Consider the following 21923-nt stretch of genomic DNA (forward strand, 5'->3'; position numbering starts at 1 on the left):
CCGCGCATCGCTATGCCGCCCGCCCGGAGCGCGCAGCGCGGCGCCGGCAGCGGAGCGGAGCCCGGAGCGGGGCGCGGCGGCGGCCGAGAGGCTCCATCCGCCCGGCGGGGCTGGCCCGGCCCGGGGGGACGCGGGGGGGGCACTTGCTGATGATCGGAAGTTACTGACAATAAGCACCTTCATCCCCCCAAAGGCGGAGAGAGGGAGAGGAGGAGGAGGAGAGACAGGGGGAGAGGAGAGCTGATGCCTGACGAGTCACTCGGCTGAGGCAGAGCGGGCGGTACCACAACTTCCCGGCGGCGCGGAGCGGCGCGGAGCAGCGCGGCGCGGATCGGAGCTCGCCGGCCGGATCGCTCCCATGTCAGCGCGGCGGCGAGGGACTGCGCTCCGCTAGCGACCAGCCGCCGGCCAACCCCCTCCTCGCCCAGCGATGTATTCACTGCTCTCAGCCTGCACTTGCCTGTAAGGATTATGGCATATTTCTAAATATTTTTTTTAATTTTAAAAAATATTTTAAATTTTTAAAAAAACTTTCATTCTGGAGGCTCCGGTTGCATTTTCCTTGCAGCCAGGTGGTAATGGGGACCGGCGTCTTTTTATAAGCAGAGCATCGCTCTGAACCCTTTAAAAAATTGCAAACAAAAACAAAGAAAAAACCAAACAAAACAAAAATCAACTTTAATCATTCTACCGCATCATTTGATCTTTTGTTGTTTTTTTTTTTTCTCCAGATGTTTACATTTCCTGCTGCTGTGCTTTCAGGTACAGGTACGTGTCCTTTCTGTCCTCTCTCGCTTTTGGTTGTAAAATAGAAACAAAGGCGGCGTGCTGACCTCGAGTGCCAGGCAGGTTTGGCTGGGGCTTTCACTTGTTTCCCCCTAGTTTTTATAGCTGTATTAAACGGAGCCCCGCATCAGATGCTGGAGTGTCACTTGCCCTGGAGCTTCCCTGTGCTCAGCTCCTGTCCCGTGCCCCGTTATGCTCGGCCGCCGGTACGGGCAGGGGTGCAGCCGGTGCGCTGGTAGCCTGCCGTAGCAGCATCCTCTGGAGTGCATTAGCCTGGCTAATGATGTGAGAGGGAGTGCTGGACTCTCCTTGCACAATGTTGATTGATGCACTTGCCTTGGAAGAGCAGGCTCTCTCCTGCTCGCCCTTTTTTCCTTTTTTTTTTTTTTAATTTTCTTTTTATTTTCTTTTTTTTTTTTTTTCTCTTCTTCCCCTCTTCGGTAACTCACTCCCAAAAACCGATGCTTTGAAAAACACAAGTTTTCCTAGCCAAGAGAAGGAGGCTGCGTGCTCCCTCCCCATTATTCAGTAGAACGCCGTCCAAGTCAGCTCCAGCCTTTGATCCTGTCTCGGCAGGAATGAGGCCGTTGGAGGAACACCCTGAGCGAGGCTCTGCAGCCCAGGTGCCCGCGGGGAGGGGATGGCAGCTGCCCCACGGCCTCAGGGATTTTAGCTGGACATCCTGGAGCTGACCCACCTGCGGGGCCGCGCAGAGCAGGTGCCACTTCGGTGGCTCCGGCCACCTTCCCGCCGGAGCTGGGGGACACTTGTGACACCCTGGGCCCTGAGTTGTGCTTTGGCCGGGATTGCACCTGCTCAGCCTCTCCAGATCCCCAGCGGCAGCAGGGGATGGTCCTGGATGAGCGCTGCCTTGGAGGGGGCTCCATCCCTCTGGCCGAGCTAAAACCCGAACCAGCCCCATCCCTTGCTCTCCCACCCAATCCAAAAATTGCCCGATCGCATTTTTTTCTTCATCCCCTCCAAAAAGTGCAGCTCGAACCCGACGCCAGCAGAGCCTCCCGTGGTGGAGCAGCCTCCCCAGCAGGAGGATCCGCAGCTGTAAATTACCCTGCCGTTGGAAGGTGTTTGCTCTGTTTCTCTGCTGCGGGTTTTTTTCAGCCCGAGGAATCACAGGCTGCGCCGGGCTCGCAGCGCCGGAACCCTTTGCAGCGGGGAGAGGTTTTTTTGCGCTTGTGCGGTAACTGAAGTTAATCAGCCCTCCAGCCCCCTTCCTCTCCCCCTCCCTTCGGTGCTTTTAGTGAATCAGAAAAAGTTTGGCTGGCTGCCTGGAAAGCACTTGCTAAAATCTGATCTCTTACTTCAGCAGCCTTAAAACAAAGTTATTGGCATTTATACAGTTGGAGCTTGCAGGCTTCCAAAGCAATAAAATAATAAAAAAAAAACCAGGAAAAAAAGAAGAAAGCTCTGTGCTCTGGTGCTATTAGAACCATACTTGCTACCTTTTGTGCTGATTTTGCAGCGTTTTGGGGGCTGTGAGGTGGGATGGGCTCGGCGGAGGGGTCCTGGCTGTGGCTGGAGAGGCGGCAGAGCTCGCTGGGTGACACACGCAGAGCCGAGCTCCTCCGGCGATTGGTGTGGGGAGCCAAAACATTAGATTAGTCATACTCGAGGGCCTTCGAGTGAGTGTTTACAGTATTAATGGTAGATGAAAAGATGTGAATGCTGTAAGTTTTTATTGCCCATTTTGTTACACTTTCTTTCTGGATTTATTCATGGGATTACATGTTTTGAGCCTGAATGGGACCAAGGGATTATAGGATTTCTTTAATAATGATCAGTTTGGGTAGGAGTTAGCCTTTGGTGAACTGGAGCAAATTAATGCATCACTTAGGTTTAATATTTATTTAGTCTAAAGGAAGTTGTTTAGTTTTGCTTAAAGGGCTCTGTGTTGTATTGGGGAGATTTAAGAGTTCCTGAAGGGGATTATATTCTAAGGCTGCCTCTCGCCCTGCGTTCAAGCCATGATCTGTGGCTCGTCCTGTGTGCTGCTCTTAGAATGACTCTGCTCTGCTGCTGCCTGGTACCTGTGGCTCTGTGTGCAGAGGCAGAAATCCCTCCAGTGTGTGTGGGGCTGGAGGGATTCTGGGACAAAACACCATGGTTTGGGTATGCTCTGTGTTCTGGTGGATCCTTGTGTACAAGGGCTGTGGTGCATTGATGTGTGAGCTGCTGCCGTTCTGTGGTGGGGGCTCAGCTCTGGTCAAAAGCCTTCTCACAGACCCCAAGGCCACCCTGCAGCTGCCAGTGGCTGATGGGGCAGGTGTAGTATCTCCTGTGGGCAGGTTGTGGCAGCACTGGGAAGTGTCTCCAGCCCTGGCCACAGGGAGGTTGGAGGGTCAGGAGTTTCCAGGAGCAGGATTTAGACCCCTGGATGAGTCGGACTCCTCCAGGGCTTTGCCATCGTGTGACATTTCCACCAAGAAGCACAGGGATTAACACATGGTGGGACAGAGGGGAGCACTGCTGGAGCATGGGGGCAGCACAGCCCTGGAGCAGCCCTGGACCTCACAGGGCTCCCTGGAGGAGAGGTCATTCACCTCCCCCTGCGACAGCAATGCCCCTGTCTTGTTTTCTTCTCTTGCCTCTTAGGAAGTCACTCTGATGCTTGGAGTTGCTGCAGTTCCAAAGCAGGGACACTGGGTACCCTTGCAGACCCTGGAGACAATAATTTCTTGATGCAGGTTGTTCTCAGGAATGCTCTTTCGCTGATGGTTACTGCACTCTCCCTCTATCACATGTCATTAGCGTTCTTCAGTTTATTCTCCTACCTTTTCACACTCCAGGGGCGATTTCTCTTCCATGTGTTTTTTTTGTTCTGTATGCTTTGGGTTTTGGGTGGTTTTGGGTTTGGCTTTGGCTTTGGAATCAGTCTCTGCTCTACAAGCAGGTGAGAAACCCCGGAAGCACCTTGCAGGGTTGGAGGGGATTGCCCCATGCTGCTCTGGCTCTAGCAGCGCCAGTGACCCTGAGGATAGCAAATCTGGGGACATGAGATCTCAAAGGGCCCCCTTTGCCAGGGCAGGTGGGGGCTGAAGGCAGCTTCAGTGTAAGTTGAGCAGTAGAATCTGAGGTTCTGGGTGCTGTCCTGGTTTGCAAGAGCTTCCAGCCCTTCTGTCCCTGAGCCAGCTCAAGTGCATGGCCAGGCAGAGCCCGGGGCAATGCCAGCGTGGGCTGCCCTGGCTGTGCTGCAGAGCAGAGGGTGGTCCTGCCTCAGCCTCTTCCCTGCCTGATAAACCTCGCCATGTTCTCCTACACAGAGTGCATCTGTCTTAGATTATGAAGAGGTCCCTGATAGGGCCAAATCCTTTGCTTTTATGGCTCTTGTAGGTTAAGATCCAGCTTTGGAATCTGATCCAGAAGCAAACAGGAGGTCAGAGGAATGCACAAGGCAGCACTGGGCTATTTTCACATCTGCTGGTGTTGTGTAAGAGGAAGGCTGCTGTGTGCCATGCCAATAGCAACTTATGTTTCTCCTAAGCTCCTGTGCAGCGACAGACAGTTATTGTTTGGGACATTGTAAAGTGAGACACGGAGAAGTGTTGCTTCCACACGTTCAGTGAGCCAGATCCTGCGGTCTGGCGAAGGCACACACAGCACATGTCAGAGCGTGAGCCTGCTGAGCAGCTCCCTCCCCTCTCCCTGCCTGCTGCTCCATAGCTGCTCTCGCTGGGACCAGCAGGACGGGTGCTGAGTGCCACCAAATGGCTCTGGGGACTCACTGTGGAGAAGCCAAAGGAGGTCCTGCTCACAACCTGCCCAGCTTGCCTTGCTGGCCACTCCCTGTGCGTGTGCAGCAGTGCCAGAGCCACAGCTCCCTGCCTGCCCTGTCCTTGCTCTCCTGGTGAGAGCACCAAAGGCAGGTTGCTGGACTGCACATCCCCAACAAGGTTATTCTCATGTCTCCCCTCCCTGCCCATGGGCACCCACCTGCCTTTGTCCTCTCTGGGTGGCACAGTGTCCGTCTTGAGGCGGTGCCAAGGCTATGTGTGCTGCCAGGGGTGGAGCTTTGGGCATCCCCACATTGCTCCTGAAACGCTGTGGGATGGGGTAGATGGTGCCTCAGCGGGCTGCTCCTTCCTCGTGGTCAAGCCCTGCGTGCCAAGACTCACTGGGGCCCAGAGCCCCCCAGGCTGGGTGATCCTGTGCCTGCCCTCTCTGCTCAGCCTGGATTGGGAACACCACGTCCTCAGCACAGCATCCTTGTGCCAGTGCCTGCTTCCTGCTCCACGAGGGTGGAGAAGTCATGCTGAGAAAGACAGAATATGGCAAATGTTGTCTGCAAGAGGCTGGGCAGCTCTGTGTTGATTTTTTCGGATTGCACCTGCCTTGATTACTAGGCAGCGAGAAGACCAGAGAAGCTGTGTAAGCAAAGCCTGAGTTAATGAGCAGAGGAGCTCAGGGATGTGGAAGTGCTTGGCCCCTTCATGGGCTGGAGTTGATGGAATGGTCCCTGGCTGTGGCTCCACGCTCTGCTGGACTCCCAGTGGTGGATGCAGTTCCTGATGGCACGGCTCTGCTGGCCTGCAACCTGCAGAGGCAGCGTCCTGTTGTGCATGAAATCGTTTGTTCCAGTTGCAAATGCCCTTGCTCTCCAGGAAATAACCATGTGGCTTGCCACAAGGGATTTTTATTCCCTGCTGCTGACTCATTGCACCAGAATATGAAGTGTTGTGTCCTGAAGCTGCCCTGTGTATCCTGCTTCTGCCTGCTGCACTTGGGAGAGCTTGGGCTTCTGGAGGAGGAGGAGACACATTGGAGCAGTTGCCTGGGCTGGAGCAGGGAAGCTGAGTGGCAGTGGGCTGAGGTGTGCTGGGTTCTCCTGTGGGAGGGGCGAGGCTCAGCTTAGCTCAGGGGGGCCTAGGTGTGGGTCTTGCTCCTACACAGATGGGGGTGTGCAGCGTGTGCCCCACCAGCAGCTCCTGGCTGCCTGCCCTGGGAACACCGTGCCTTTGCTTCTCACTGAAGGTCCCCAGCCCTTCAAAGTGCTGGGACAGGTTCTCTGCAACAAAGACCCCTCAAAGACATTTAACAGGAAGATTTGCAAAGCTGTTTCCAGATTCTCAGCCCATCGAGGCTGACACAAACGTGAGCTGCTTCAGCGTTTGGGGGCTTGGCTGTGCTGTGGCAATGGGCAGCAGAGCAGAGCTCCTTGGGGGCTCTGCCCTGCACCCCTGTGGGAGCGCAGTTTGCTTTTCCAAAGCTCCAGAGGTGTGTGAGGGGCTTCAGAGGAACAGAGATGGCCATGGGTGTGGTTGAGGAGAGTGCCTAGAAGGACACCATGAGGTTCAGATTTTAATGGATGCAGTGTGATGGTTGTATTGTATTTTGGTTTTGCTTTCCTTATTGCACCTGGCAAGCACAAGACTGGATGGAGGCGAGGGGCGCAGGCTTTGGAGTAGTGCAGGATTTGGAGCGGTGTGAGGTTCAATGCTGGGTTCAGAGCAGTGTGGGATTCTGAGAGGTGCAGGGTTTGGAGCAGTGCTGGGATGGAGTGCAGTGGGATTCACAGGAGGAATTCCTGCTCAAGCTCAGAATTAGTTTTCCTTATAGAGTAGCTTGGCTGTATCATACCACGGTGGGAGAGAAAAGAGCAGAGCAAGCAAAGGGCAGCACTGCCCGAGCTCTGTGGCTGTGGCTGGCATGGGGGATGCAGCTGGTGCTGCAAGTGACTGCTGAGGGTTGCAGGAGGCTCAGGGAGGATGAGCAGCACTGGGGGCTCAGGCAGCCACGCTGAATACTTGATTTGGCTGTAAGCTGGTAGCACCGAGCTGGTCAGCCAGGCCACTGGGCACTCTCTGCTGTGGGAGGCTGAGCTCAAGAGAGGGACTCATCTGGGACTGAAAATCATTATTTTGGCTATATAAGCTACTTCCCAGATCCTTGGGAGTGTTTTTATGTATCTCTTCTTTCCTTACGACTCTGTTTTGCTCTTTTCTCTTCTCCCTTGCAGAGCTTCTTTTGCTTTGTTTTTCCACAGATTTAGATACTTTATTATGATAAGTGCAGGTGAAAAAATGTGTTAATGGAACGTGATTTAAAAAGGGAAAAGAGGAATGGCTGCTGTTGATGCCTGGCCAGGGATGGGGATACCTCTTGCCTGGGTCCCTGCCTGGGGTGTGTGAGCTGCTCTGGCCCTGGGGTGGGTTGTGCTGGGGGAGCTGGAAGCCCTGGGCCCAGGCAGGCACCTCACTGCCCTCCTGCCTGTGAGATGCTCTGCTGCAGGGCATGGCCTTCCTGTGCTCTGATGCTGAGACCAGGGGGCTTCCACCTGGGTACTTGTGGCCTGGAAGGTCCAGACATGATTGTTTTTCTTTCCTTCCCTGGGTTTTTGTGTTTTGGTCACCTGCTGTGCCATAACAGCAGGTACAAGCAGAAATTATGCAGAGCTGTGCAATGTGCTGCCTACCTAGCATGTCGCCTCTGTGTCCTGATGCCTCTCCAGATGTCCATGGAGGATTAGGCATCCGGAAAAGCAGCTGGAAGGAAAGTAAGAAAAAAACCCAAAATATAAAAGACTGTCTGGCTCTGCAAAAGTATTTTGCTATTGCCATTCAGCAGCCTCGCCATAGCATGAAGAGAAAGAAAGGGGAACAGAGAGGAAGGAGGAGGCTTAGCCTGTCATGGTCTGCGTGTTTCCCTTTGTGCTACCTCCTCACAGCCCCAGGGGCTGCGGCGGGTGGGAGCCGACTGCCAATCTTCCCCCTCCAGGGGCTGGGTTCTGGTCTGTGCCCCCGGTGCTTCCATCTGGGGCTGGTTCCCTGGGCAGTGCTGCCTCAGCCCTGCCTGCTCTGCCCACACCAACTGCTGCATTTCAGGCTGAACCGCAGGGCAGCGTTGTCCAGGCGGTGACAGCACATCCTGCCCTTTGCCAGGCGCTCACACCCTGCTCACTGTGCCTGCTCACGGAGTTACTGCCTCGGTTCTGCTGCAGCCAGGAGAGCCAGAACACTTTGAACCTCTGGAGCTCAGGTGCAGAGCTGCTCTGATGATGTCCTGCCCGTGACTCCTTGGCTGGTGCTGCTCTGGCCGTGGGGCTGCGGCTGGGCTGGTGCTGCTGAGTCTGCTGCCAATGCTGCTGGAGGTCAGCGTGCTTTGGGGGCTGTGGGAGAGCAGGGGAGGATCTGAGGCTGTGGCATTGGGGTAAAAGGCCTCAAGGTGTGCCAGGGAAGGTTTAGATGGGATATTAGGAAAAAAATTCTTCAACAAAAATGTTGTCAAGCGCTGGAAGAGTGGAGCCATACCTGGAAGTGTTCAAAAGATGTGTGGGTGTGGCGCTCGAGCACCTGGTTTAGCCATGGGCCTGGTAGTGCTGGGTTAACAGGTGGATTAGTGATCTTAGAGGATTTTTCCAACCTAAATGTTCTGTGATAAGAAGTGGGCAGTGGGGAATGGCCCAGCACATCCTGCTCACTGTTGTGTGGCTGGTGATGGACAGGAGATGGGGCAGAGTGCAGCCCCTGGGCTCACCCATGTGGAGAAGGAAGCGGGGGCAGGCTGGGGATGCTGGCGCTTGCTCCAGGCAGACCCAGAGCCCCCGTGGTGGCCATGCTGAGGGGGCTGCATCTGGAAACAGTGAGGAGCTGGCACTGAGTGGAAGCAGGGTGGAGAGGGGCCCAGTGTGCCCTGTGATTCCTCTGCTCATCATTTAAAATCCAAATGGATGGATTGCTAAATCTTGGTCACGGTCCCAGAGAAGTGCATATTGTGTGGATAGAAATGTGAGGATGCAGCAATTAATAACAGGTTGCTTTTCCTACAAGGTATTCCCAGGACTCGTTAGTCCTCCCAGTTCCTTTTTCTCCTATTTCTCCTGTATTTCAAATCCCATTTTTCCTGCTATAATACTATCTTTGGCATCTTTTTGAAGGACAGCTTGTTAAAAAGCTTTCGTATCTTTTGGAATACCCTGAGCTGCTCTTGCACAGAAATCCAGAAAAATGCAGGGAGCAGTGGTGAGCCTAGTCAATGACTGTGAGTAGTGTGTGTGTGCTGGGTGTCTGTAGGCATGGCTGGTGGGATGGGAAGCCCTGGGAGCATAAATTAGAAAGTGGGTTAAGGACATTTTTGATAGAAGGGTATTTTGCTGCTTCTCTGATGGTTTTTATCCATTTGAGGAGAGGGGTGGTCAGGAAAGCTGGCAGTGCTGTGACCACTGGGGCTGGGGTCCCTTCTTTCCTGTCACACCCTGGGTGATCTCACAGCACAGTTGCATTGCTTCTCCTGTTGGAGTATGGGCTACAATCCTGATCAGATAATTGGATTTGCCTTCCCAAGCTGAATTCAAACCACAGGTGGACTTGGACTGTGTTGTAGGAATGAACAGTGAGTGGAGTCTGTGCTCTGTTTCCAGCCATGTTCTCCAGCTCTAACATGAAGCTGCTTTTGGCCCTTACTCTTGCAGGCCGGAAGGTTGTGACCCCACATGAGCAGCCTCAGTCCCTGGGTTTGAGGCTGCACTGTAGGACTGCACGGGCAGTGCAGTATTGATTAACTGTACAATAAATTATGATGTATGTAGTGCAGGTTTCTGACCCCGTGGTCGCGACCTTGCAGTGATTGGGAGCGTTCCGGCCAGCTGAGATCGGAGCAGCCCCAGCAATCCATGGGGAGCAGCAGCTCTGCTGCAGGGACAGCACTGCTGCTGCTGCAGGGACAGCACTGCTGTTGCTGCAGGGACAGCACTGCTGCTGCTGCTGCAGGGACAGCACTGCTGCTGCTGCTGCAGGGACAGCACTGCTGCTGCTGCTGCAGGGACAGCACTGCTGCTGCTGCAGGGACAGCACTGCTGCTGCTGCAGGGACAGCACTGCTGCTGCTGCAGGGACAGCACTGCTGCTGCTGCTGCACGGACAGTGCTGCTGCTGCTGCTGCAGGGACAGCACTGCTGCTGCTGCAGGGACAGCACTGCTGCTGCTGCTGCAGGGACAGCACTGCTGCTGCTGCAAGGACAGCACTGCTGCTGCTGCAGGGACAGCACTGCTGCTGCAGGGACAGCACTGCTGCTGCTGCAGGGACAGCACTGCTGCTGCTGCTGCTGCTGCAGGGACAGCACTGCTGCAGGCACTGGCACCTTTGTCCCCAGGAGCAGGCAGTGCTGCCAGCTTTCCCTGCAATTCCACCTGGAGCTCCGTGCTGGGAGCTGAGCTGTGCCAGCCTGACCCCAGGCTGTGGGCACGGGAGGGACTGGGTGTGTGTTTCCATTGGGGTTCTCAAAGCTGGAACATCTCAGGCTGGAAGGGAGGAGTGAGGGCAGCTCTGGCCAGCATGGAGAGTCTGCCCTGCTCATCACGGTTTGAGCTGGGAGGGACCTTAAAGCCCACCCTGTTCCAACCCCTGCTGTGGGCAGGGACACCTTCCACTGTCCCAGGCTGCTCCAAGCCCCAGTGTCCAACCTGGCCTGGGACACTGCCAGGAATGAAGCACCCCTGAGGCTGCCAGAGCTCCAGGAGTGTTTGGACAGCACTCCCTGGAATGCACAGGGTGGGACTGGTGGGGTGTATGTACAGGGCCAGGGGTTGGACTGGATGATCCTAATGAGTACCTTCCAATTCAGAATATTCTGTGATTGTCTGGGTAATCTGTGCCAGTGCCTGACCACCTTCCTAACATCTTATCTAGATCTCTCTTCTTTTATTTTAAACCCATTCCCCCTTGTCCTGTACAAAATGGGAACAGTCTGCCCGCAAGGCTGAGGACTTGCTTTGTGCTGTTTATGTTGAAAGAGTAGGTAATAGGAATTTGACTGCTATTTAAATGTAGCAAACAAGCAAATTGAATTGATTTGCTCAGCTTTCATTTCTGGGAGCCTGATTTCCCCAGTGTGCTCCCTCGCTGAGCACCATCAGCTTCAGTGGTGGGGCTTCACTCCCAGAGGAAATTTGTGCAAAGTCTGATCTGAGGTCAGCAAGGCCGAGCTGGCAGAGCTGTCCTGTGCTGGGTGGTGGCCCTGGGGGTGGCACCTGAGGGCATCCCCAGACCAGGCAGGGACCTGGGGGTGTCGGGACGAGGCACCCGGCCTTTCATTCCCGCAGTGCAGTGGGCGTGGTGCTGGTGGCTCAAAGAAAGGGCTCCGGGGATCCCCAGCTCCATGGCACAGGGTCTCATGGCTGTGTCTGCCCGTGTCTGGCCTGAATTTCCCCCCAGCAGCATTTTCCCACTGCTGGTGACTGGTGATGGATGGAGCAAAATGTGGGGGTTCTTCCTGGTACCCCCAAGCTGTGCAGGGATGCAGCAGCCCAAACCTCAGTGATTTTAACACCACTTTATTTTTTCCCTTATTTAAAATATTTCAAAAACAGTTTTATTTTCCAAAACTGTTGAGAATTGTTCCCTGAAAATGGGAAACTTGCAATCTAAATTAATTAATACCAAATGAGACTTATCCCTAACTCAACAAAGCTGAAAGATAAGAAATCCTATTTGCCTGGTGTTTGCAGTGTAAATATTTCCAGGCAGAAGTGTGGCTAATAGAGATCAGAACAAATCTTCTATTAGAAAACAAACTCTGCTTTTCTTTTCTGGCCCTAGGCTCATGTTTGTTATATGGGATCCTGAAGGCAGATTGACAATTTGGTTTGGATTAAAGTCAACACATGGTTTATGCCATATTTTTGATAAGGCTCAGTAGTAATCTGATTTTTTTCCCAGGCTGTCTTTAGTACATAAGTAGTAGAATTGTCCATTCCTGGGAATATTTTTGCAGTGAAGCTATTGAAGAATTTATTTCTGGAGGGAAGATGAAATTTCTTGCTTTAAAAACTCTTAAAATCCCAAGTCAAGTTGAAATCCATTAACTGCAAGCTGTAAGCTTGATGTGAGCTGGGCAAACTTCAAGCTATTTTATTAACTGATCTAGAGAGTCTTTTTTTAAATATCTTTGGAAAGGCAGAGAGGAGGAGGCTGGCTCATGCAGGGGGAGTAGAGCAGGTCCCTGTGCTTTACCACCAGCGCCCAGTTCCGACAAGCAGGAGTAAAACCAGCCACCATTTGCACCTCTGTGTGCTTGTGAGCTCAGGCTTCTTCATGGCAATACCAGGGCACATGCTGCTGGTTCCCTCCTTGGCGAGTCCCCAAAGGGGGCTTTGGGTACCCTTGGCTACAACCCGCTGTGTATTTGTATGGTACCGATTGATTCTGGTTATAAATAAGCTTCACTCTCCAAAGTGAAGTGTCTTTTTGTCATTACTGTGTTTCCTAGAAAGAAAGTGGGGAAAAAAAGTAGAAAAATTGGGAATGGGAAGGACCCAAGGAGGAACTGGGAATTGCTCACTGCCTTTGAACTCTGTGCCTCAGCAGCTCTGTGCCTGGAAACCCATCTGCAAAGCTCTGGGTCTGTCCTCACTGGAGGATCCAGAGAGCTGTTGTGGCTCATTCTGTGGCCATCTCCATCTCTGATACCAGTGTGGAAACTCCCAAATGGGATTATTTGATCAGGATTAAATGGGTCCCAGAGTTGTCTTTGGTGCTTGAGGGTACCTGGTGCTGGCAGGACCTGCTGGGTGATTGTTCAGTGCTAGAACTGGACCCTGGAAAAGCTCTGACTTGATGGTGGTGCTGAAAGCAAGTGAGATACCTGTGCCAGCTCTACATTACCTCCCTGGAAAGGGCAGTTAGTGGGGCTGAATGGTGCCTGCATCTGCATTCATTTGAAGCTGCCTCCAGCAGCAGGTTGTGCCCAGCCAGGGGCTCAGGTGAGCTGTGCCCTGAGTGACAGCTGCTGGCACCTGTCATGGGCTGAGCTTCTTGTCCCTCAGCCAGTGGAGCGGGTTCCCCGCATCCCTCCGTGCCCGGGAGCCGAGAGCTCTGGCCTGCAGTGGAGATGTGTGTCTGCACAATTAGCGTGGCCCTTCCTTCCCTGGAGCAGAATGCTTTATTGATTTCTGTGGCCCACTCACCCCCACCTATTCAGCAATAATGACCCTTCCACCCCAACTCTAAATCATCCCAGCATGCCTCGCCCGTAAGCCCTCTAATCTTTTTGGGTTGTTGTTGGTATTTATGCTCATGGAGGTTTATGATCTGTCGGTGCTGGCTGCTGAAATGCTTTATTTATCCATAGGCTGGGCCACACAGGGAGCGTCCTTATCCTGGTATCATGTTCAGGATGCTGTAGTTAAGGGTTGTGTCAGCACTTCCATGCACAAATCTTGTTATTCAGGGGTTTTGCAATTCCGTGGAAAAGAAAACCGGCGACCTGGCACGGCAAACATGAGAGCCCAACACCCCACTGCTCATTTAGGGATTACTAGATGGGCAACCTTGTTCCTTGAGGAAAGTAGCCAAAAACATCCTCCTCCCTTGGTTTGATTTTGTGCAAAGAAAACCCTCTTTAGTGTGCCTGTGCTGGGGTGGGATGGAGAGAGCACAGGGAGGCAGGACACTGGCTGGGACCCTCTCTGGATGCTTGGAACAAACCTGTGGCTGGTGCAGACCAGAGCTGCATTTTCCTCAGAATGTGTGGCTGTGGAGAGCTCAGGAGCTGCTCCCGGGGCCACAGCCCTGCCAACAGCAGGTGATGGGTTTTATAAATGTGATTTATGGCCCTGTTAGTGCAGGAGCTTGTGGGCTTATAAATTATTTGGAGATTTCTCAATGATAGAGGGAGTGTGGTATAAACAGGAGAGATAATAGGGCTTGAGAATGTGTTTCAAAGGGCTTTTGGGGAAGGAGAAGTTCTGTGACTGCTGGCAGGCATGGGGTGATCCTGGCTGTGCTGGAGGAAGAGCCTTTACAGACCAACCCAGCCAGCATATTTTTTATTTCTCCCTGTTAATGCTGATGGGTTTTGTGGGCACTCCATGGACAGCCTGGAGCAGAATTCATAATTTGGAGCAAAAATGCTCATGGAGCCCTTTGGCCTGGGACAACAGCCTGGGGCTGGCATTGAGGGTGACAATGCAATTGAGGGTACAATGCATGGAGGGTACAATGCAGTCAGAACTGATCAGTCCTCAGGCAGGAGCAGGCAGTGCTGAAGCAGTGAGGGAGCTGACAAAAAAGATGGAGAGACAATTTACAGGGTGATACAGTGCCAGGACAAAAGGGAATGGCTTCACACTGCCAGAGGGCAGGGTTGGATGGGATATTAGGAAAAGTGCTTCCCTGTGAGGTGGGCAGGCCCTGGCACAGGGTGCCCAGAGCAGCTGGGGCTGCCCCTGGATCCCTGGCAGTGCCCAAGGCCAGGCTGGACAGGGCTGGGAGCAGCCTGGGATGGTGGAAGGTATCCCTGCCATGGCAGGGGTGGAACCAGGGGATCTTTAAGGTCCCTTCCATCCCAGGCCATTCTATGACTCATCCTGTGGTTCCTCAGGAAGGGGACTCTGTCACAGAGGAAAATCAGGATGCCAAACTGCTGCTGGATCCTTTTGTTAGCAGGAATGGGGCTGGTGTGGATGGCAGGGACTCCTGAGGAGGTCCCTTCCCCTTGGCACCATTCCCACAGAGGTCACTGGGTGTTACCTTGTTGGAATGAGCAGGAGTGGAACTGACTGGAGCTCAGGAAAAGATTTCTAGAGAGGACACCTGATAGAGGAAAGTGATGCTGGGATAATTCAGTCAGGTCCCCAGGTATCTCTGCTGAATCAGCTTTTAGAGAAGCCACTGCTCACCTGAGGTCAGCACTTGGGAGCTGCTGTGGGGACAGTTGCTGGCCGAGTCTCTGTTTTCTTTGCAAATGCAATGCAAAAAGATATTTGGTGAGTTCTGCCCTGCCCTGGTGTGCACTGCTCGGTAGTTGCCGTGTTTTACCCTAGAGGGAGTTGCTTTTCTGCAGTGGGAGCAGGGATCTGTGCTCCTTGGAGGATGTCAGGGGACCAGATGAAAGGAGCTCCCAGGATAAGCACGGGATCGCCGCTGAGGTGCTGCCCCTGCAAATGTTTATTCTCTTATGGGCAGGTTGGTCTTTGATGATCTTCCATCTCCTTCTGGTGGCAGGGTTTTCCTCGGTATCCCTTGGGTTTTCCTAAGTATCCCTCAGGTTTTCTGTATCTTGTGCCTTTGCTCCGGTTTTTGTGGAGGTCTCGACTGTGCTGCTATCAAGCAGAAGAGCAGAGATGTCACCTTGAACCTGCAGGCCCATGCTTCAAACTGACATTTAAAGTCCTTGTGGTGAATAACTCTGCCTTTTTCCAGGGTTTAGGAAATGCCTGACCAGTTTCAGGGTAGTGGGCTTGGGGTTTCTGCTCTGTGCTGCTGTTGTGGCCAAACGGGTTTGCAGCAGGAGCATCTCCCCTGGGGAAAGGGGAGAGAAGGTCAGGGGTGCTCTGAGCCTGGCACGTTTCTCAGTAATTGGACTCAGGTCCAATTGAAGAGGTGAACAAATTGCTGGTAATACTTTCAGTGGGGTGCTGCAGCTTTTGTCCCAGGAACACCCCACTGGGAGCCCTGCCCGCTGCAGCCCCGCTGCTGTGGCCAGCCAGGCTCCTCCAGCCTGGGGGAGCAGCAGAGGGTCCTGGGCACAGCCCCTGTGCTCAGCCAGCAACGCCCTTGGCGGGGGCAGGGAGCCCTCAGTCCCCTGCTCTCCTGTGCAGAGCCACCTGTGCTGGGCAAGGGTTTAATTCCTGCATCCCAGAGCTGGTTATTTCAGCAGGACTGCTTTCTCCATCGAGAAAATAGAGGGGTTTTGTCAAGGTAGTGGAGGCATTTGTAGCGTGCCGAGCTCTCTGGTCTGTGGTTTCACAAGGGTTGGTTGGGGCTGTTCTGCAAAGCCTGTTGCAGATTTCTTTGCAGCAACACCAATGCTGGGAGGAGGGACAGGGACATGAAATGATTCTGAGAAATCTGTGTATCCTGGTGTGAGCAGCGAGGAGTGGTGGCAGCAGCACAGAGCCTCTCAGGGATGTGGGGTCCAGCATGGTGAAAGGTGAAGGACGTTGCCACTGGTGAACAGAGTGCAGGGGACATGGATGAACACAGAAACTTCCTCTGGAGCAGGGAGTGCACCCCGTGCAGAGGCGAGGTGCCAGAGCTGGAGTGGTCACACTCGTGCGCGGTCAGGTCAGACCTTCCAGCCCTGACCTCCCTCGCCAGCCCTGGGCAGCGGCTCAGGGAGGCAACACTTGGCCAGGCTCGGGGGAAGTCAGAAGGACCACCCAGTTCTGATAAGGGCAATTTAGAAAGGAAGGGGGAGATTGTGAAAAGAGGGGCAAAGGGGCACAAAGGGAAGAAAAAACCCACCCCACCGCCAAACAAAACTGAAGATCAGGACCGCTGTTAAACACACTGCCTGTGAGGGAGGTCTCACCGTGCCTTTTCTCATCTAGAGCCAGCCAGGATTGTATTAACAGCTTCAACGCAATGGAACAAATTAATCCCTGATGTAATTGAAATCGGTGAGGTCTCACAATAGGTGAGTTTGACCCAGTGGGATAGAAATAGAACAAGTATTGGAATGAAGGAGTGAAACGAAGTCACACTGTTCAGCCATTGGTATTTCATTCCTAGAAACAAAGGCCAGACAAATGCAGAGAATACATGGCTCTGCTGGGCATGGTTGAAAGCTGCTCAATAATATCAAGCTTTGAAGGGATATTTCTGTGTGGAGAGGAAGTATATAGCAGAGATATAACAAGCATTAAAAAAGACAAAGAAAGAAAGGAAGAAAGAAAAAGCTCTGCTTGCTCCTTGCCTGATGGATAGCATGGTAAAAAATACCAGCTGTCAACTAATAATCGTCACCATCATTATCATCGAGATATATTGCAATTGGAGAAAAATAAGAAAAAGAGTTAAGGTCTAAATTGTATTTCTGGAGACTTGAACTGTCAGGAGCCCATGGCAAGCTGTGGCCTCCCGCAGATCTCCCTCAGCTGAGGCGCCTGGCGTTGGTTTGCTTTGGTCAACACAGGCAGCAGGAACTGGTCCCGCTGGGAAAGGGCTGCCCTTGGGTGCTGGGAGGGGGCTCAGTCTGGGCCCCTTTGGTGCTGCAGCCCCAGGGCACAGCTCAGGGGCACGGGGGCTGCCCAGTGCAGGCAGCTGAGTGCTGCTGCTCGTGGTGACAGTGTCAGCAATGTGACCTGGGAGCTGCAGGCAGTGACCTGTTCTGAGCCAGTCAGCACAGACAGGTGCAGGGGAAGATGAGAGGCTGGGGGTGTTGGACCCCTCTGGGAGCTGCGTTTCAGCACCTCAGCAGCACTCTGCTGCTGGGCTGTGCTGTGAGCAGCGACATCCTGCCTCCAGCTGGGCTCCTAAAAGCCATTCATCAAGGCTGAAACCCTGCTCTTCCCCAGGATTAACCATTTCCCAGGGTGCCACAAGATTAGAATCTCACCACATCACACATGGTGCATTTTCACAGTTCTGGCTACGGCTCATTCCACCATCAAAAGGAGAAACTTGGTTTTCTTGAAGGTGGCATCATCTTTCTCTAGAAAACAGTAAAATACTGATTGATGGGCCATAAAACATTCATTTCCTCAAATTCTCAGGTTCCAGTTGTTTGGCACTCCCTCCAGCCTCCCTCCTGGTTTCATACCAGGCTCAGTAACACTGTGCCTGCCATTCCAAGGCCGACAGATGCCTTGCTTTTGCAGTGGTGCGTGGCTTGGACAGCTGGCGGGGTCTTGGAGCTGCTGGAAGTGTGGCTGAGTGATGGCTGCATTTCTCAGAGGCTGTGTGTTTCAGAGGGAACAGAGGTCTGGCACTGCCCGAGGAGATCCAAGCTGCCTTTCTGAATGCACAAGGCAGCTCTCCGCAGGAAAGGAGGCTTCACTTGCAGAACAGCTTTTGGATCCAAGTATGTGTCACCTCACAGAGCTGTGTCCCCTTCTCTAAGGCCTGGAAATGTGTTCACCTTGGGTCTTATTAAACATTTCTGAAACCCAAAGGGATGGGCAGGCTTGACCCCCACATCACCCCATTTCCTTCTCCTTTTCCAGCTTTCTCACCAAAAAGAAATACCAAAAAGCATTTCAATGTAAATGCCATTGGTAAAGTTTTTTGTGGAATCTCCTATCTGATCACTTTGAGCCACCACTTCCACAGTGCTCCATGCCCTTTCTCACAGACCGTCCCAAAGGGTGCACAGACACCATCCATGGTGACATCTCCCACAGTTTAAATTTTTGGATATTTATCTTTCAAGACAAAAATATTTTTCCATGGGTATCGGGAAGAAACAAACACCAAAGCAAAGCTCTGTTATTTGGAAAGGCTTAGTTCCATTTGTGGAATTCTGGCACTGCTGCACCATGGCCTCTCTCCCACTGGATGTACCGAGCTTCACTGCAGAGTACCTTCTCTGCATATCTGAAGGTGGAGCTGCTTTTCCAAAGGTGCTCCTGGAGCCACAGAAGGGACACACCCGAGCACTGCTCGTCCCCTCCCGCCTGGCTGCCAGAGGCTGTGACACGACATAACAACATCCTGGTGGTGGATTGCCTTTGCAGTTAAATGGAGGAAAAAAGAGTGCATTGTGTTTCACTTGTGCTGAGGGTGGCTGCCATGGGGAGCTAGCAAATCCTGCTGTGATTTGGATACAGGAATTCTGCCAAAGTCATGGAAGCAAAGTGGTTGGTTACTTGCCTTTGAGGGCTTGAGAGAGATCTGTCTTGGATATCCTCTTGTTGACCTTATTGAGTTAACTTTCATGTGTTTAGAAGGTCATGGAGAAAATCATTAATATTAGGTTGATTTGATGGCTGAAAGGTAATAAGTATTTCCTGCTTATCAGATGGGGTTTGAGAGGACTTTGAATAGCCTGATTTGTTTATCTTTTGCAATCGGTATGGCCCTTAGCTAGAGGGATTTTGTGTTCCTGGTTCAGCTGGGGGAATGACATATGGTTGAATGACATATGGAGCTCTCTATTGAGTGCTCTGTAGCATAAATAGCAAAACACCAGGAAATTCTCAAGTCCAGCTCCCAGCTGACTTGGGTATGCTGTGGGCCTTGGACATCTCATGCTGTAACGCTTTATGACACGAACAATAACAGATTAGCATCCCCCGTTACTGGAAAGCTTGAAATAGAAAAACCCAAAGTGTGTGGAGGTTGGTTGGGTGGAAAGCCAAATCCTGCAAACGTGGCTTGGCACAGCCAGGCTCTCACTGACCTTGGCGGGGCTGGGATTGCTCCGTTCACAGGAGGCATCTGTGAGTGCAGAGATGGGCACGGGCCCGTGCAGGGCTGACATCACAGTGCTGCTCTTGGAGGCTTTTGCTGCTGCTCCTGAGCTTTTCTGGGATTAATGCACAGTGAAACCTTAGGCTGCATCAGCAGAATGGTCCTTCCCTCACCCTCCGTCTGGGATTTAACAAAGAGGGGAGTCATTCTTTAAGCCGAAGGATCATTGTAAAGCCATTTAAAATGAAATCTACTCTTATTTGAGAATCATTTGGCAAAAAAGCACATGGAAATCTCCTGTTGTGGACTCGCTGGAAGACTGATGTTGTTTCTGGTTCCTTTGGCTGTTGGGAAAGAGGTAGGACTGAATGTTCCACCTTGAATGATTGGGCAAGGACAACAGACAAGGTAGAGCAGCTTCTCCTCACGAGTGAGGCATTTCTGTTGTTTCTGGGGCTGGAGGTGATGGTTGTTTTTAAAATAAATGCTGTTTATCCCCTTGTATAAACTCTGGATAGCCAACTGTATTTGTAGCTGGATCTTATCACTGAAAGGTGTAGTGACAAATAAATAATAAATGGATAAGAAACTGATGGAAAAGGAAAAGAGACAAAGAGTGAAAATGAAATGAAATTCAATGCTCTGATTTAACAACTGGGATTTTGCAGGTTAGAAATTGTTGCCAAAGAATGAGATGGAGTTACACAAAACCACTATCTTGAAATGCTGAAATCTCAAACAAACGTGCACAGACAACAGCCCATACCAGTTGGACAGATGCCAGACAGACCATAATACAAACCCAAATCCCTGGAGGAGTCCTGTCTCCTGTGTCCACAGTGCTGCTCAGGAACTAGAAGGTGCAAGCAGCCCTTCCCTTCAGGGACCTGTTGTGGGGAGCTCTGGACCCAGGGTCTGTTTTGCTGCCTACATGGAGGAGTGGATGATCAGACTGAAAGGAAAAAGGGGCCTCATTTAGTGTATGATGTGTTATGTGCAGTAATAGCATTTCAATAGCAAAAACAAAAAAGGAAAACTTGCTTTGGTGAACAGGAGTGAGAGCCCTTCAGTTTAAGGGACTTAAAGACATTTCTGCATTCAAGTGGATTTGAGGGTGAGTGTGCTTGGTTTCAGGTGACCTCCCTGACTTGAGTGTTGGTGATCAGTTGCCAAAGGAGACATATGTTACTAATTTTTATGAGATTTATAGAAGAGTCTCTCTTTTGGTATATATACATGGACTTCCTTATCTCAGAGAGGTTTGCTTCTTGAGGGAGTGTACCCTGTAGGGAAGGGGTCCTGTGAGAGTGGATTTTAGCAATGATCAAACAAGTTTGATCTCATAAAATCAACACTGCATGAAATTTTTTTCTGGGTCCTGATACTCTCTGCTGCAGGCCAGATGCAGCCCAGGCTGGCATGGTTAATTCCCTCTGGCCACCCTCCAGCAGAGCATCCTGTTTCTGCAAGGTGGTTAAGTGTGAGCTTATCTTTAAGCAGGTGGCTAAATCCGGGTGCTTTCACTGCTGCTCTTACCACGGCTGCTGGCCAGGAGACAGCTCAGCTGCAAGGGGAACCTGTTCCTCTTCCAGGATTTCTGCCCTGGGTCAGAACTGGGCACTTCCAGGGAAGTGCTGGAGTGATACAGGCCAGGCTGGCTGCATTTCGGGGTCAGCATCACCTGCTGATTCCTGCATCAGCTACTCCAGGTCTTGGCTAAGGGTGAGGCCAGCCAGCTCCTTGGACAGGGGAAGAGGAGATGCCACCCCCTGTGCTGCTGGTGCTCTTCTTGCAAAAGGAATGGGTGCATAATTAGCTGATCTTAGGCAGGACAGTGGTGACAAAGGGGTGTTGGTGACATGTTGGAGCTGAGCACTGTGCAGGATGCTCCATGGGTGCTCCTGGGCCCACTGAAGCACTGCAGCCACAGGCTGGGGCCTCTGCAGTGTGAGTGTTCCAGAGACAATTAGAAGATAATTAAAGCATATTTTGGAAAACAGATTGCATTTTCTGTTGGGAGTTTCCAAAAAAGCAGAGCAACCTGCCCTTCCCCCCACTTCAAATCCCACCTGTTTTGGTTTTTTCCTAGAAAAATGTGAAATTCATTAACATGTGGTGAAAGCAATGTAACGACGTCATCTTGATTTAAAATCTGTTTTAAATCTTAAAATAATGGAGCCAGAATTCTAGCTGCAAATAGCCTTGCTTTGTGGGCACAAGGCAGACTGTCAGCATGACTGGAACCTTTCTGGGTTTGGTAGTTTAGCATCCTTTGCAACAATGGGATTTGAAAAGAAAGCAAGAAAAGACATAGCAAGGAGAAAAAGGAATTAATATGATTCCTGTCAAAAGTCAAGTTCTGTGTGCTTGGCTCAGGTGTAGCTGTGGTGCCTGGGGAGGGCAGGGCAAGCAGAGCCCTGCTCCCTGCTGGCCAGGGCTCTGTCAGTGTCCTGCTGTGGCACCCTGCCATGCCCTCTGGCTAGGGGCTGCTCCTCCTCCCGCTCCCCAGCTCTGGGTCACAGCTCCTGGCCACCCTGTTTCCTGAGAGTGGGAAATACTGTGACGCCTGTCTGTCACCTCTGCAATCGCTGTGAATGTCCCAGCATTGCCCTGAGCCTCCCTTGCCCAGCCTCTGCCTGTGCCTTCAGCTCCCTATGGCCTTCTGACAGCCAAATCAGAGATAAAGCACTTCCTCCTCAAAACATCAGTACCACAATCCGGCATTTTAGTAAGAGCACTGAAGGCAATCCCGCAGCATCCCTGGAACCTCATTGCTGTGCTGCTGTGCTGAGCTTGGGCTTTGGCTCAGGGTGCTTTCTGAAGCTCTGGTGCTCAGCAGCACTGCCTGCCTGAGTGAGTTTTTCTTCCTGCTGCAGGCCTGGGTGTCCCCAGGATAACTGGAAATGCTGCAAAGTTTAATTGAGGTTTTGACTTTCAGGCTTCCCTGTATTTGCTGGTATGAGATGATGTGCAGGAGGCTGCAGTGGGGCTCTTTGGAGTGTTGTGGCCACTTTCTTTATGTGTTTTAGTCTGGAGTGGATCTGAACAGGGATTTAT

At 52.1% G+C, this 21923-nt stretch overlaps 1 protein-coding gene across 1 annotated transcript in view; it reads left to right on the forward strand.

The window, feature by feature from the left end:
* Positions 1 to 430: 430 nt before the first annotated feature.
* Positions 431 to 21923, forward strand: part of FGF18 (fibroblast growth factor 18) — a gene marked incomplete at its 5' end in the record, with an annotated part of 64344 nt that continues 42851 nt past the window's right edge. The window contains 2 exons of the mRNA XM_084215659.1: positions 431 to 462; positions 732 to 768. Of these exons, the coding sequence (XP_084071785.1) occupies positions 431 to 462; positions 732 to 768 (69 nt within the window). The remainder of the gene's footprint in view (positions 463 to 731; positions 769 to 21923) is intronic.

Source organism: Fringilla coelebs (assembly GCF_963513975.1).
Source record: "Fringilla coelebs genome assembly, chromosome: 15".
Classification (NCBI taxonomy): Eukaryota; Metazoa; Chordata; class Aves; order Passeriformes; family Fringillidae; genus Fringilla; species Fringilla coelebs.